Source organism: Leptonotus elevatus, chromosome 3 (genome assembly GCF_054856555.1).
Source record: "Leptonotus elevatus isolate MCC_2025b chromosome 3, RoL_Lele_1.0, whole genome shotgun sequence".
NCBI lineage: Eukaryota > Metazoa > Chordata > Actinopteri > Syngnathiformes > Syngnathidae > Leptonotus > Leptonotus elevatus.
Window position 1 is genome coordinate 10,635,280 of NC_141241.1, and position 16,553 is coordinate 10,651,832.

The following is a 16,553-nucleotide window of genomic DNA, read 5'->3' on the forward strand; positions in this document are numbered from 1 at the left end:
ATGTCGATATTTGAGAAGGAATCGAAGTTACCTCATGCAAACATGTGTACTGGCCGTGAGGTGGCACCACGTTTTCCTCTCCCTTCATCTCCACGCTGATTTTGAGCCTGATGGCGCCAGATACGGCGGACTTGTCAGTCCTCTTATCTGTAAAAATACCATCATTCAATTAGTTTAATACAAAAAAGAGCTACAGAATGTGTTCAAAGTCGTGTCAGGCGATTATTATTTTTTAATCGTAATTAATTGGATGACTTCAATAGTTAACTCACGATTAATTGCACATTTTATTTCTGTTTTAAATTAACAATAACATATATTTTTCTAAGTTTTTATACTCTTGTTAACATAAAAGTGGAAAAAATGTTAAACTAATAGAAATACGGCTGCATCTTTTCATCATCGTCATTTATGCAGTCATTTCATAAGAATTGTTGGTGTTAAAGAAACTTTAAATTAACTCAAAATTAATGCACTTAATTTTGACACCCCTAGCGAAAAAAAGAAAAACTTCTGGGAAGCTGATGTTGAACCCATATGGGACATTCATAAACCATTTAAAAAACAAAAAAGTGCATCAAGACAGATCCCACAGAGTAACATTACAGTACAGTAACGGCCCTCTATGGTGGAAATGTGTCCTTGAACGCATCATAACAACATGACTTATCGAGCAGTGCCCATAAATCAACCATAGTCTATGAATCACATTATATAAACACATAACAGCAATGCCAAGAATCATTGATCGGATGACATCATGTACTATAAAACATCAATGCTGTCCCACTCTGAAAAGTGTATAATGAACCAGAAAATGTTTACATTAATCATGTCAGCAGTTTTGGGTTAGATCTATAATATCATTTGATCGCTGGAACCTTTTTCGGTCTCAATTTGTTGTGTAAAGCATGGTACACACATAGCGACCTTTTGGTCAAATTTGAGCACAACTCAGAAGTCCCACATCTGCTTAGAAAACCCGTTCAAATGTTTCGAGGTCAAAATAAATCCTCCTGAAAAGATGATTGTGCATTTTAGGTTCATCCTGAAATAATACCAGGAAGCGAAATATTCACCGTTTTTGTGAGTCGTGTAAATAAAGCATGTACACAGCAAACATACACACATTGAGTCTGCTGGTAGACGTCTAACATCTTGGACATTGTATACAAAGAGAGTGACATGCTACTCCATGCTTTGGTGAAGTGAAAAATAATTCAGGGACAAAGTGAAGGCATGAGGTGTCGCTTTGAAGAGGCGCTGAAGAGGCTTTAAGAGGAATGCAGCTGAAGGGGTGATCACCCCACCTCAGCAAAAACCCTATTAAACATTCATTCAGGTGTTTAAAGAGACTCTGAACCGCGGCACCGGGCATGGGGTCACTATTAGCGCAAATTGCTTCCTTTTAGCGAGAGGCAAACAATACTCAAGCAGCAGTCTGCGCTCCTATTAAGCCGCCATTCAAACCGATGGGAGGGCGGAAATAGCGGAACACTCGGAACGGGAACCACAGGGCCCGTGTGTTCTTTGGTACTTGAGCGGTATTGATGGCCTCAATTGGAACACACTTGATCTGACCATAAATTTATCCTGCTATCTTTGAGGATAATGGTTATTGGATGGGAGTGGATATAATGGTTACACAGCGGCTACGGTGTAATGGGATTTTGTAAGGGAAGCCAGGACGAGGAGATCTATTTGCTTGCAGAGCATAAACTTTGTGGCCTGATGTCAACGGCAGATAACTGGGACGGAAATTTAAAGGGACAACCTATCAATTTATTATTTTTTTCTTAAGGTATTAAGCTAGGTTACTTGCGTTTTAAAAGGAGCACTTGTTTATTTATACTAGCTGTAATTGAAGTCTATGTGAAGTGAAGACTGGACTATACCAGGTTTTGAAGGTATTTTCCAATTTCAATTTTTTATTTTATTTTTTTAAAGATATGTAGCTGCAAGGTCACTGTGGTGGCCAATAAATAAGAAAATTGATGGACTGTCTCAGCGATCACAGTCTCTGTTTATCTTCAAATTTTCAGAGATCATTATCCTGTCCAAGGTCAAACCAAGATGGCTGCGCTATTAGTCTTCAAGCTTTTTGTATGAATACTTGTTCAAGGCACTGTATATTGGCAGACATTACTGACCCTGGGCAGATACGAATGGCAAGTAATGGCAACACATTGAAAGTGAAATTTTGACTGGCTAAAACATCTGGAATCCACATAGATGCTTCCAAGAGAAATATTACAAAATGAAGAGAATAGGGGTTGGTAATTAACCAATACAATTTCATGGAAGAAAAATACTGGAATTTAAGTTTACGTCAGTACTTCTAGTAGAGTTTAGGCCTTGCTGGCCCTGTGGATTGGGGATTTATTACTTTTAAAGTTTGACGCGTGAGGTAGCTTTGGCAGAGTGGTTTATCAGGCTCCGTCGCGTGCTAAAAGCCACAGTTTAGTAGTTACATGAGATGGTTCAAGGCGTTTTGTTGTCAACCAGTCTTGCGTGTCACTTGTGGTTAAAATACATACCTAGATTGTACCAAACATCCATTTCCCCGCTGAGCGTGCGGACCTCGATGATGGTCTGGCCCAGGAAGTCGTCCGACTCGCGCTTGAAATGCTGCTTCACCCGCGACTTGATGTCGTCGTCCTCGTCCCACACACGCACCTTGATGCGATCCGTGGCGTTGTGACATTCGCTGGGGATTGCACAAGGATAGACACGTCGGTCAAAGCAATCAGCGGCAGCGTGTTCTACAGTGTTGCGTTTGGCTGACAGCTCATCGGGTCGGGGCGCTCAGCCGAGCAGAATGATTTAATGTCAAATTCACAATTGGAGATCAGCATAGCTGCACAGACTCACATTCCTTAACCCTTTTTTTTTTTTTAAAGCACAATATGAGAAAAAATCTTGTCTGCCATGAGATAAAAGTTGTTATTTGTGTGTGTGAATGGGCATGCATCTCATTTGTGTGTGTGCCGAATCGTGCTGTGTGCCTGGCAGGAAGCGTCACCCCCAAGACGTTGCATGACCTTTCCTCTGCATGACTCTCCGAGCGAGCGCATGCGAACATCATCAGAGCAGAGCTGCGTGTTACACAAGAATGACTGCGTAGCATTCACAAGGAGGATTATCTATTTGTGAAAACATCATTATATAAAATAAGCGTCGCTTCTGCCCAACGGGCTTCGCCCTAACGGCACCGCCGAGCACTTATGGACGGGGTCAGACCGTCCACCCCCGCAATTAAAACCAACAGATTAGGTGGTGTACTAATGACGTCTTGGGCGCAAAATCCGCAGGAACGCTAGCCACAGTATTTCTGCGCTAATCCCTTTCTTTGGGAAGCCCTGCATGCTTGCAGCTGCGCTCGTCTAGGATTTTGCTCTTTGCTAAGAACACAGTGTAATGTATCACTCTATCAATCTACATCCCCGTAGTAAGACGAAAGAGTTTTATTATAGCCACCGCTGGAGCCTCATTACAGGTGTGCAGCCCGTGCGCAAGTGGCAAAGGCAACAATTTAATTTAATGCAGTTGTTATTTTCATCACATTGTATTATTGTTTTTCATTTGATTGTTTTGTATGTATGGCATGGATGTGATTTTAATACAAATATTTACTGTATGTCACCTGACAAGACATGTGTGTTGGAAAACAAAGTCTATATACAACAATACAAAAGTAACGACTTCGAGAGCAAGGCTGGATTCAGATGGCCTCGAAGAAAACGCTAGACGGAGAAACCTTGACTAAACACCTTGATTGAGAGCAGGGATGGATGCATGGAAGCAACCCCGAGAAGAATAGGGAGGGAAAACCTCAACGAAGGAACCTCGACGTACCGACAAAAGCGTCATTCAGTAACTCTTGCGAGGGCAATGTACAATTCCATATGACATAATAAATGCATATATGACATAAGAGTCAAATACAGAACAAAACTATAGGACATAAGAGTGACAATTACAGGAATATAGCAACTGACAACATCATCACAAGGGTCATAGCAGGACCGTAACAACACAATAACCTACGACACAAAACAAAACACAGTCATAAGAATTTACTGTACATAATACGGAGGCTGCTTGAAGAGGTTGCTAGTGAACTCTGGCAGAGTTTGTATTCATGTGTAAATGTGTAAATTATAAACTCTTGCAGATTCTCCACAAACGTGATCATGAATTATTTGCCAGCCTACCTTGCACTTCTGTGCATGCGCTGAAGGGAACAGGTAAGTTTATGTGAAATGAAAATCTCATTATCGCTTAACAAAAATCTCTCAAAAAGTAATGACTGAAATAATGACAGTTTTGAAATCTGGGCCGGTTACTTTGAATGCTAAGCTATTATTCTGTTGTATGAATGGCAAAGGGCGGATACACAGGTTAATTGTTCTTTCTGGTGCAAATTCTGACTGTCAATATATGTTACTGGCATAGATATATGTACACAATTTTTGTAAATGAATAAAAAAAAATTGACTTAATCAGTGAAATTGGATAATTTCTCATTATTTTTGATGCAGCCTCTAAACTGAAGAGAACGGTTGAAGCAATGTAGTTATTACAAAAAAGGCAAGAAGGTGGCAGCAGAGTATAAGAGAACAACCAGGGCCATGTTGCAAAAAGCTTTTTTCCCCCCACAGTTTTAAACACATTTATGAATAATGATGAAACTTAGCTATATTCTAATTCTAATGGCTGCAAAACTGAAACAGATAGAAATATTTTTTTTCATGATGAAAGAAGAGACTAATCTCTCTTTTGGTAGGTTCCATGTTTTTATAGCAATAGAACACAATATTCTGTGGGCCTTGCAAAATCAGTCAAAATCCATTAAAACAGCCGGGAGCGAAGGGGGTTGCTTCAGTGAAAATGGCTGGGAGAGAATAAGTTCATGTAAACCCAACATTTCTTTATATTTCTAACCCTGAGATTTCAAATTTTATTGTATTGAGTTAAGAGTTGGCATGCAATTTTGTTCTTCAAATATAGTCTGCTCTTTTACTATAACCGGAATCATAAGCAAATTTAACCTTCCGCCAGTGATGATAAAACTCAAGGAAATTTTGGTAAATGCCCCAGCTGTAGCAGACCTTAATCTAAGAAGAGTAGCTATAATGATGTGCAGAAACCTCCAAAAGAATGATTAAATCCAAGCCCTTCATGCGAGCGTCGCATCCCGGCAAGTAAAAACGTTGGGCGAAGGTGACGACAGATGAGGTTGTGCAGTGATTCATAAACACTGTCAGACTTTCACATTACTGCCTTCAAAGCTGCCATCAGATGCACTCATCACGGTGAAGACAATGGTTCGCCAAGCGGTATGTTGTCGAGCGATGGGTATTAAACGCATGAGAAGATTTGTCGCTATAAATCTGCTGTCGGTGGCAAGACCAGCTTTTTATTTGATGTTGATTGTTGTGCCTTGATTAATGCCACCTGATCGCGTTCTGCCGCAACTCACCTCAATTTATTAACTCTTATTAACGAAATGACAAAAACACTAGACGGAATGGCACTTTTGCTGAAAAAAAAAAATATTGACGAGGGGCAAAGATGCTCGAGATTGAGTTTTTCCCAGAGTGGTAACACGCAGGGGATAAAAATAGCGAGTTTATAATCTGATATTCGCTTGCGTGATTCTAGAGCATTCTCCCAGCATCCACATGGGATGCGGCGTAGGTAAATGCAGTGGACGGCTGCGATGCATAATGCGCACATCTCAGAGGCTGCAAATGTATCAACATATCAGTTGCTGTGGGGCTTTTGGGAACCGGAGCTTTCCATAGAGCAACTGAGGACAACCGGCCCTTGTACAAACTCTGTGAGTCACATAGCCATGCCGCATATTTACATGCACATTAAACATGAGATCCTGCGGATTAAAATGCATACCCTGGTTTAATTAAAACTTTGTATTTAATTCGCTTTCCTCGTTTCTTTTCTTTCAGAATGTAAGGTAATTACTGAGTTTGTTACTGCTTGATCAAAACCAGCTGTGGAACGTTTGACAGTTTTCAACTGCTATTTTGTATAAATATAATTTTGTTTTGATATCGAAAAAGAGCACAATCGGTTAAAAAGAATGACCCTCATCAAATAAATGCAAATGCTAATTGCTCATTCACTATCTCACAGACTTTAAAAAAAACAAAACAACAACAACCATTCAATAATATGTTCTATGCACCCTTACGAGTTTAAACGTGCCATTGTGATGAATACTGCATTTGTGGAATATGAATTACGCAGCAAAATAATTTATCCATTTTATCCACCAACATTAGCAATACCATCAGCAGCTAACTGCACAAAGATAAATGCTCATTCGGCTGTCATAGCCACAGGTGTAAACAGTAAAATAGATTGTTGGCTTGTTCAGCTTGTCACCTCAGAAATAAGTATAAAACCTTTAACTGCTATTTGCTTGTGTGTGATTGTCTGCAAGATTATTGAGTTAATTATTTTAATTACAGTTATCAACAGTTTTGCTCCATTTTGCCAGTGCCGCTGCTTTTATTTTCCTGGTGTTACAAATAAAATGCATTAGATGTATGCATTATGTCAATATCTTGAAAATACCAATATAATGTTCATCTTGATATTCGTGATGTGATATTTTTGTACGATTTATCTCTTGTCTGGACCATACACGAATGTGCCACAAAAGCCATCGACAAGAATTTAGGCATTCAAGCATGTCATTAGCTTATTTTGCACACCATGTGTTCGTCACAGTGTACCCCCCCCCCCCCCCACCCCCGCTTTTTTTGTTGTTGGTGTTATTACTGAGAAAAAATAGAGCTAGGTAACAAGCATTCCCTTGGACTATTACACACCTTTTCAGAGCAGAAGAAAAAGAGGCAGATGGGAAGGACTTTAGGGAGGACATAATATGTCACATACAATTTATTTGGTTGGGGAAACCATAGGGATAAGAACTCTGGCGCATACCTTGATGGATGGCACTGTAAAACTGCAACAGGACTGGTTTTAGCAGCCGCTGCGTTTCGTTTTCTATTAAATTGTACTCCCCTCAAACTATTAATAACACAGGGTTTAAATGCTAAATAATGGATTAAGACCCCGCCCTAAAACGAGCCTCGGGAGGGGGAAGCATCTGGATAGGGAGAGAAGGAATTCTGCAAGAGTAGGCTACTCACAAGTAGAACCTTTCGTCCCACACTGGGTTGAGGTTGCCAAAGATGGTCTTCGTCCGACGCTTGGTCTTTCCCACCTGGACGGTGACGTACGGGTCGCTGGAGCCCGTTTTATCCTTGGCTTGGAGCCCTTGAGCACTCATGACTGGAGAAGGAAGAAGTGAAAGATGCTTCGAAGAGTCACACATCTTGGGAACGATAGAAAACTGTACATGGGATGGATATTCATGCAACCGCAATTAGTGGCACAAGGACATTTGAATAGTACAATGGCTTGTAATCAGAATTGTCTTGCTGTTGTTATAGCCTACAGTATATGTCAGAGGTGTGTGTTGTGCTTGCAAAGACTTGATAAAACTGCTTTTTAAGATGGTTTTAGTTTGTATATGATGTAATTCCATCCATATGTATTTACTACAATGGTTTCCATGGAGATTAGATTACACTTCACAACGATTCCGTTTTCCTTATTTTTACTCCCAAGAAGACATTATGCAGGTTTTCCCCCCAGAAAATATTATTTTGTTAAAATTAAAAAAAATACCCCAAGGATTACAGCAGACATGTCTTAATTTTTGGGATCCCAACTAAACTCCCTATTCTGTCGCAAATGAGTCGCCCCTATCCCACTACAGATAACCCAACACCGAGTCAGTGTAGCTACACACTAAAAAAAGTCAGGTCAAAAAAAATAACTCAACTATCGGTCAAAAATGGACCTCTACTTGGATCGATTTGACCCAACTTTGAGGTCTTTCAGCATAAAACAAATATTGGTCAGAACCTGTAGTTGGGTCAAAAAATTGGGTCATTTTGTATAAAACAACCCAGAAAGTTGGGTCAAATTGACCCATAAAGTGGATTGTTTTTTGTTTTTTTATCCATAATTGGGATCTTTTTGACCCAACTGTTTTTAGAGTGTAATCTGGGCATGTTGGCCAACACAATTGTAACGTCACGTGACAACTCTAAAAAAACTTCAAAAGAATTTACTTTGTTATGGATGGATGGAGTAATTTCACATTTGATGATTGGGCAGCAATAAACAAGTCTATTTTCAACAGTATGTCAACTTTAATCCAATCACAAATGGATTCAAACTCTTAGAGAAATTAGTGTTGAATCCTGCTTCACTCGAGTTTCGAGAACATTCGTCGAGCGGCCATATTTTTACCATTTCAATTATTTTGCTCAAATGCATGCTGGATAGCCAGAGGCTTAAAAAAATCAGCTCTGACTTAACTGACAGGATGGATATTCCTTTCATTTTACACATAGTGTTAAGTCTATCCATAATTAATCTCTTGTCCAGGCAGCGGACTAGTGATTCAGAATCCTATACTTCCGCATATACCGAGGAAGAAGACCGTTGTATTTCACCGCGCCATAAAGGGGTGATGGGGAAACTGGGTCGTTAAATATGCAAGAGACTAGTTAAATAATTCAGACTACAAGTATATCCCCAGCTCAATGCAGACATGAATTGGAGGGACGCAAGAGGGTCACACACAAACATTTGCATTTGAGTACACACAAACACAAACAACGTCTTTTGTGGTAAAAAATCGCATTCTGGAAGAAACTTGGAAAAAAAAAAAAGAACACACTGAGCTTATTCAAGTCATTTTTTTTTTCAGGGAAAGCCTTTGTTGTCAGTCACAGATGGAAGCCACACCAACTTGAAGCATTCAATAAAGCACAGCCAGGATGGAAGGTTTTACGATAGTCCCTTGGTAATTTAACCTCGGAAGTTGCTGTCTGATGACAAACTATGTACTGTATGTCACTTGCTCCCCATTGTAGTAAAAATGTCATTCATTCATAAAAATGCACCATAAAGAGCTGTTTTGGGACAGCTTTAGTACTGGAAATGTATATCTGTCTTTTCATCGCAGAATGAATGAATGCAAATAAGAACACCTATGTATCTTTAATAATGACTTCCTAATGATATATATACTTCGTTCTGATCCATTTATATTCCTCTCAGCTTGTAGAGTGTCGCAAGGTAAAAAAACAACAACACAATTCCTAAAAGCTCAAAGCACTGCATTGATATTCTAGTTAATGGGTTAGTTTAACCACCTAGTTCTGATCTGCAGACATCAATAAGACTTTGTTCAGCAAAAATATTTTTATCGCCAATCATCCGTTGGAAATCACTGAATAGCAAAGTAAAGGCTGTAAAGTCCAGAATTTCAAATTAATCAAAAGTTTATGTATTAATTAAGTACATTACATAACCTAATAGACAATACTGGATGTGTGTTGAAGGACAATTCTGATGACAATTGGAGACATTGCTCATAATAAGTACAAAGTAATGAAAGAGCTGGTTGGTTGTTAATTACACACTTTTAACAGTACATGCAGGAGAACTCAGAGAATCTCATAATACTGAAAAGTCATAATCGCCTACTGAATATCCAAGGTTCTAGCTTGACATTGATGTTAAATGAAGAAGCATAGAGGCGGAGTAGCTCCTGGTTGCTGTCTGGGAGCTGCCAAGTCGGTGCCAGCGATTGCTTATTTCATGAATGATGACTAAATAACCGCTCAATAGCTGCATTCTAAAATGGGACATTCAATAGGCCCTTGGGATATCAACAGAGGCAAGCCTGGGTTTTTCAAAAAGCTGGCCCTCTTTCTGTTTTCACTCTCTTACCTTTATTTTCACCCCCTTCCAATCCAATATTGGCCCTCTCTGTTTGTGCCTCACTCCCTCGGCCTCTGCTGCTCGCTCATGTATTGACAAAGCCAAAACTGCAAAATGGGCAGTAACTGAACTGCGCCTGGCAAACAGTTAGTTACCATAGAGATGGATTGGAGTCCTGAGAATGAGGCTACCCCGCTGACCCTCCTTCTATTGCTGGTCCAAGTGTGGTCAACAAAAAGGGCAAGCACTGGGTTAGGTTTATAGTTTCCTATTAGGTGATATTTTTGTGAATGGGCAATATTTGTCAATGGCACTACGACGGACGCTAGAGTCATCACTCCATTTTAGTAGAAAGGCTGGCAAAGACGATAAAGTTCACAACGAGGGACGGATCATCAATTTCCTTTTACAACCAGCAGAACATGTTAAGTTGCATTAGGCATGAAATAACCCATGAAATCGGGAGAGAGCGATCCCAAAATGTATGCGTATCACCCCAAAAAAAAGGTGCACTCAGGAGCTGTCTTGTCAAATTCTACTTGAGCGCTTGACATTTTGATTGGCATCTGAAAAAGCTCACCGGTGGGCTCATTTCCAGAGCTCACCGTGCAAACTTGTGTGAGAGTATATCCAGTTGTGGGAGTAACCTGCGAGTGAACTCTGCAAAAATCTCGCACCTCAGTGCCTCTGGGAGGCTTTTTATTTGAGGCTTGTTTAACATTTGCCAGAAGCAGGGCCACCGCGTCGCTCGTGTTTTCACTGGAGCTACAGTTGTGTTCAGCATAATAGCAGTTTAAAAAAAAAAAAGGAGAAAATCCTTATGATGACGTTTTTCATACACAAAACTGCATTGAAAACGCCGTACTGTACATTCTATTCCAAATCGACGTGACAAGTAATTACAAATTGATCTCAGAGCTTGTCATGAGAATCTTTAAAAATTTTAGAATCATTTAGGTGAAAGGGCCTGACCAAAAGACTGAAACAATTCAATAATATTTTATTTAATTTGATGTATTTACTTTTATTTATTATTATTTTTATCAATTAGGGCATTTAAAATTATAGGGGCGGGGGGAAAGAAAACCTTATCATTCTAACGAGAAATTATCTCTGGATGAGAAAATTTCTCTTTAAGACGGGGAACCTTTATCGTTAGGATGAGAAAATTGTCCATTGCATGCTAACATGGAATACCCTATAACTACATTTCGGCTTACATTTTTAAGTGAAAATGACAATACAGGAGGGTGTACCTATTCGGGTTATATTTTCACAGAGGACCTTGAGTCGTCACCATTATGTTGCTTCTGAGAGACATTTAAAACGTCAAAAGTCTTATTGTCCTCTAAATAAGCTGCCACTCGCAGGTAAAGACGTTTCTCATCCTAACGAGAAACTTAACATATTTCACTTCCCCCCCATGTCACTTTAGGACCTCCATTAACAACGTTGCTATATATTTTAACAGAACTCCTAGGAATGCATTGGACCAGGCTTACCAGTGATGCTGATTTTAGCAGACCATTTCGAGGTGCCGTCCAGTACAGCCTGCTTGGCTGTCTTGAGATGGCTGGCAAAGTCCTCCTTGGAGATGTCAAACATCTCCTGGATCACTTCAAACACCTCGGGTCGGTTCTTCTCCCGGATCTTCATTCGCTCTTTCATGGCCATGATTATGTTTTGGGTCTTGTCCTCCGCCCCGTGCTTGGAGCTCTTCTCCACTGCCCCTAAAAAAGATGGCGGGAATACGTTTTTTTTTTTTTTTAAGAGCAGCTGTTTTAGAACATTATTGAACCACATATATAGAGCACGCCACCCAATGTTTGCACAGCATGTCATCTTGTATCTTCAAAAGGGCTCATGATTTAAGATTTGATTCATCCTTATCACATTGATAAAGACGAATCACAGTTTAATTCGGAAAAGCATATGCAAGTATAACGCCGTTACAAAGCATTGCGTTAAGGTGTAGCTAATCCACTTAAGTGTGTCTGGATTGCCGCTCGTGTCCTGCGGCACTTTTTCTATTAGCTGACACTGTTACAAAAGGGACAGCCCTGATTACAATACTGATTGGAGATGATAATGTGTGAAGGTGTCTGAGTAAGAAATGTAAATTAACCATAATTTTAGTTTTGTACTTTTGGAAACTTTATATTCTCCATTGAATGATAATGAATCACTTCTTAAAATGGAGCATGGATTGGTATGGATTCTATTTTCAGACTTACTTTGTAAACAGTCTGCATTGAGCAGGTCTTGGCACTTTTCGTGGCATTTGACGCCACACTCGGAGCAGCGCATGCCTTGGCGGGCGATGCCCCACAGGAGCCCCTCGCATTCGTGGCAGTATGTGGGAGCAGTGGCCGTCCACACTTCAAAGTTGTGTGGCGTTGTGGAAGAAATCGGGTATATCAAGGCCTGCAGGGTCTTCTTGAAGACGTGAAGTTTCTGAAAAGAGACCATTCACGGAGTGTGAGGATTAACATGGTGTAACTGTTAAGGATTTCGCAGAAGAAGGTCTGACAATTTTAGGTAACTTATTTTTTTTCCTCTTTCTTTTCTTTTGAGAAAGCTCAGTATTGTTCATTCGGTAATTTTACCAATTCAACATGTCATCATCATTGCTCTCTCTCTTTTTATTTTTTTTATTTTGTATGTGCGTGAGTATGTGCGGGTGTGTGTGTGTGCGTGCGTGTGAGTGTGTACTCATTAATTCACCTAAAATCTATTAAAAATCCCATACCGTTCACCTAAACCAAATACTTCAGAATCCAGCTAGAGTCGTGAGGTTGTCAGGAGACCCGAGGAAGGATCAAAGAAAAGAAAGGAAAGTGAAATCCAGCACCGACCAGACATCACCTACTACCCACCGGGTTACCAACCAGTCTTTCACCAACCCCAGAAACATCTAAATTCCAACAAATTAGGGATACCTCAAGAGACCAAAGGAGAGACTGAGGAAAGGAAGGAAGGGATAGATGAAGCAAAGTGAGATCCCCAGTTTTAGGTTACTAATATTACAGTCACTCACTTGTGATTATGCAAGGACTAATAGCACTTCAAGGCTAAATAATTGGTCATAAAATTCTTACTGATTTAACAGTCTTACTTAAATTTGATTTTTGACACATTGCAATATACTGAGGGACTAATATAGTCTGTTAGGTTTATGTAGAAAACTACCCAGTGTAGCAGAGGATATGTGCAGGGGTACACATAAACATTTATGAGTGGTTCTCAAAGGAGCAACAGAGTTTGTTGCTTGGTGCAAATTTTCCCACCTACCAAACTCACTGGGAGCGGCAATTCTAGCATTTATTACTATTACCATTTATGCTTGGTATGCAAATCCGCATTCAAGACCTGAATCTGGCTTACAATAAGTAATAATAATTAACATTAATATTTTCAACACACATGCGCACTTGTGTCACCGTGTCCTCAATGCATTTGGAAGTATTAGATTACTAAGAACCTCTAAGAAAATTAGTAGCTCTTGCTCAAGTTCATGCAGTTTACGACGGTATAGGTTCCAAACTATCCGTCATAAATGCTGCAATGTCATTCAAAGGTCAGACTGTATGATCTGAGTCATTACTCATTGCAAGTTTTGTTGATGCTTTTCTGATTACCCTCTAACTATAGCAAAGGTCCGGGCGTATGAAAGTAAATCAGCCTTACATCTCATTAAACTCAGATTAACAACATCCGTAGCTCCCAAAGCTTTGTTCCAATCGACTGGTTGGCGGACTAAAGCTTCTCTGCACCGAATACTGGAGTTGACAGAAACCTCCTCAAATAGAATGCTTTACTGCAACGGTGCCACCATCAACAATTGAGCGGGCCCTGCCAATTCCTGAAGGAAGAATCGATGTGCGCCGTAAAGAAGGTTTTAAAGATGGGAATGATCCAGATTGAGATGGAGTGAGAGCAGTGGAAAGGCAGGAGTCATGGAGGCTAGATAAATCTCTGCTTGTGTCATCTCCCCCCCCCACTCCATGCGTTAAAGAACTTTAGAGCAGCTCGCACAGCCCACTCGTTCCACCAGATGATTAAATGATGCCAGATGATGAGACAAACAAGGCTAGGTTTTAACGCAGGGACACTCATGAAGAAGCTGAACCCTAGAGGACCTTTAATGAAACACTAACAGAGACTGTGAGAGATTTCCCTTTTTAATCTAAGGGCCGCGAGACGGAGCAGATGTCTAAGGTTTATTTTAGCAAGATTTTTTCCCCCCCAATTGTTGATAACCCTTGATGTAATTTATGCCTGTATATTTTGTTATTTTTTAATCAACGTATCATTTGTTGCTTTTATTTTCATTTTAGTCCCAAAAAGAAAAAATTAATTCTAGGGCTGCTCGATTATGAAGAAAATATTCATCATAATTATTTTGTTAATAAGTGAAATCATGATAAGGACGATAATTTATTTTTTTGGTACAAAGCAAGAAAATGTTTAAACATTTAAAAAATCTTAAGACAATAAAATGATTTGAAACACTATAATTACGCAAGTTCATTTTGGATGAAACAACATTTATTATAGGTAAATTTGTTATTATAAAAAAAATGTATTTGGATTTTTGAAAATGGAAAGAACAAATGATTCAATTCCCCTCCACCTCTCTACCATTGCTGCCGATCACATCACCCAGCAGAAGTGTGAAGAGCCATGGTGTGAGTCACCCTGTGAGGTAACCCCGGCTACGTGGTGCAAGACACCAACATAAGTGTTTGACAGACACCACGTCTATCAGAGAGCAACGTGGCGGCAGAGTCCAAATCTTGCATCCCCTTTGACCCTTTCCTTTCACCACCTGCTGTCTGTGTTGTCTGCCTCTCTGTCCAAACACCCACTTGAAAACCCAAAGCGGCATTCAAGTCCCAGTGGTTTCTACTCGAGAGTGGTCTTAAGGCCACTTTTGAGTATGGGCTCTTAATCGATCTGTTTTGTTCCTATAAAATCCCAATGTCCCATAATGTGTTATTTTTAGAACAGGCACACAGGCCCTAATGTGGTCATTGGGGGCGATTTGGTGCCTATGGACAGTACGTTGGTGACTCCTAATCTTAAATGCTGTAGTTTGTGCCTTTAAATCAAACCTCAGACACAACTTGATACACCATGTTATAATTGCAACAGCAGAAATACTACCACATGTATCAATAAGATGAACGGATGGACTACCTCTCTTCATCACAGAAAGCAAGACAAATGGTGGACACAAATATTTTTTAGCTCTAGGATTTTCAATTTTGAGATTTTTCACCTTTTGTCTCAGTGTCTGTCGTTACTTTGTCAAAGTCTTCATCTTGATTTGGTCTCGACGTGCCTTTGTCTTGGTCTTGTCTTGACCTGCTTCATTCTCAGTACATAGTTGGTTTCAGCTGTACCAAGTCTTGCCTTGGTCTAGACTTGCCATTATCTTAGTCTAGGCCTGCCATGATCTTGGTATTGACATAGTCTCAACACCTCAGTCTTGATCTTGACTTGATCTCAACCTGCCTCCGTCTTGCTATTGCGTTTGTCTGAACTGTTCAAAGTGTTTGGTCTCAGTTTATTTGGCCTTGACAACAATACTAGTTTCTATACTAGCCAATATTACCATAAAGTTTTGGAACAAGCATCCAAAGTGTAATCCTTATAAATTTGAGGCATTGCAACAATGGACTCCTGAGCATTGACAATCAATCATTTCTTGGTTTGCTGATTCATAGTCCAACAGCATGCAACGCAGGCACTTTTGGATTCTTAAAATTCACAGGCCCTTACTGTATTCAATAATTACCTTATTGAATACTAACTCTAGTGAATCACAGCCAGCTGTTGGCATGCATACTACATCGATGTCAGTGTGGTCAATGCAAAACCACAAGAAATGGTCATGAAATTGTTTTACTACAGGGCCTTTTCAGTCTCAACTAAAAGATTAATAGCATGCATCTAGTTCGACAAATTCTGAACATATAGAACAATGTCTTTATCTGAGGGTTGATAAATAATCCAACATTGTTCTAGGAAATCATGATAGACCAATTAGATGACTGGGATCTTATCTTCACACGGACTCAATTAGGGAGCTTTAGGTGTTCAGATATTCTTGACAGATAAACAGAACCCATGTTCTTAGTATTGATGTTGACAGCACAACTGGAAAACTGCAAATAGCTGGCGCGAGCACTATGTTCTATTCTGCCCTAAAAAGCACATCAACTGGAAACATGATTCAGATGTCTTTTACGTCAGCCGATTTGAAACATCCATGGTAAGGTTAAAAAAAAAAGAAGAGAGAGTGGTAAGACAATAGTCAGGTTGTTTAAGATTGAAAGACGTCTCGTATTCGGGAGGTGAGGGGAAGTTTGTTCAACGAGGATGCCCGATCAGTCACGTCAACGCCGCAGGACTGCGATGACGAATCGCTCGCTACGTTCTTCCCCTTCCATTCTTCTTTCATCACCCTCTTTGCTCCGGATCCACTCCCTAACGTCATTTGATTGTTTATACGGAGCTTTTCCCCCCATCCACCCGCCCTCCAGCCCCCTATCCCAGTCCTCACAGGGAAGCACTCTCCTGGACTTAATGCAGCAGATAAAACTCTGACATCTGCTCGGCCTACTTACCACAACCGCACAATCTGCAGCCTTGCTGGGAACTCGACCACAAAAATACGCAACTCTCTGTTTGCCCCTCTGTCCGAATATACTTCT

General features: G+C 40.1%; 1 protein-coding gene across 4 annotated transcripts in view; it reads right to left on the minus strand.

Moving 5' to 3' along the window:
* The window catches only part of unc13c (unc-13 homolog C (C. elegans)), a 125,783-nt gene that overhangs the window by 74,634 nt on the left and 34,596 nt on the right, over positions 1-16,553 (minus strand). For all 4 annotated transcript variants that reach the window (XM_086070781.1, XM_086070780.1, XM_086070782.1 and 1 more), the window contains 5 exons: positions 12,069-12,288; positions 11,337-11,564; positions 7,182-7,323; positions 2,538-2,707; positions 32-147 (listed from right to left, as the gene is read on the minus strand). In XM_086070781.1, the coding sequence (XP_085926907.1) occupies positions 32-147; positions 2,538-2,707; positions 7,182-7,323; positions 11,337-11,564; positions 12,069-12,288 (876 nt within the window). The remainder of the gene's footprint in view (positions 1-31; positions 148-2,537; positions 2,708-7,181; positions 7,324-11,336; positions 11,565-12,068; positions 12,289-16,553) is intronic.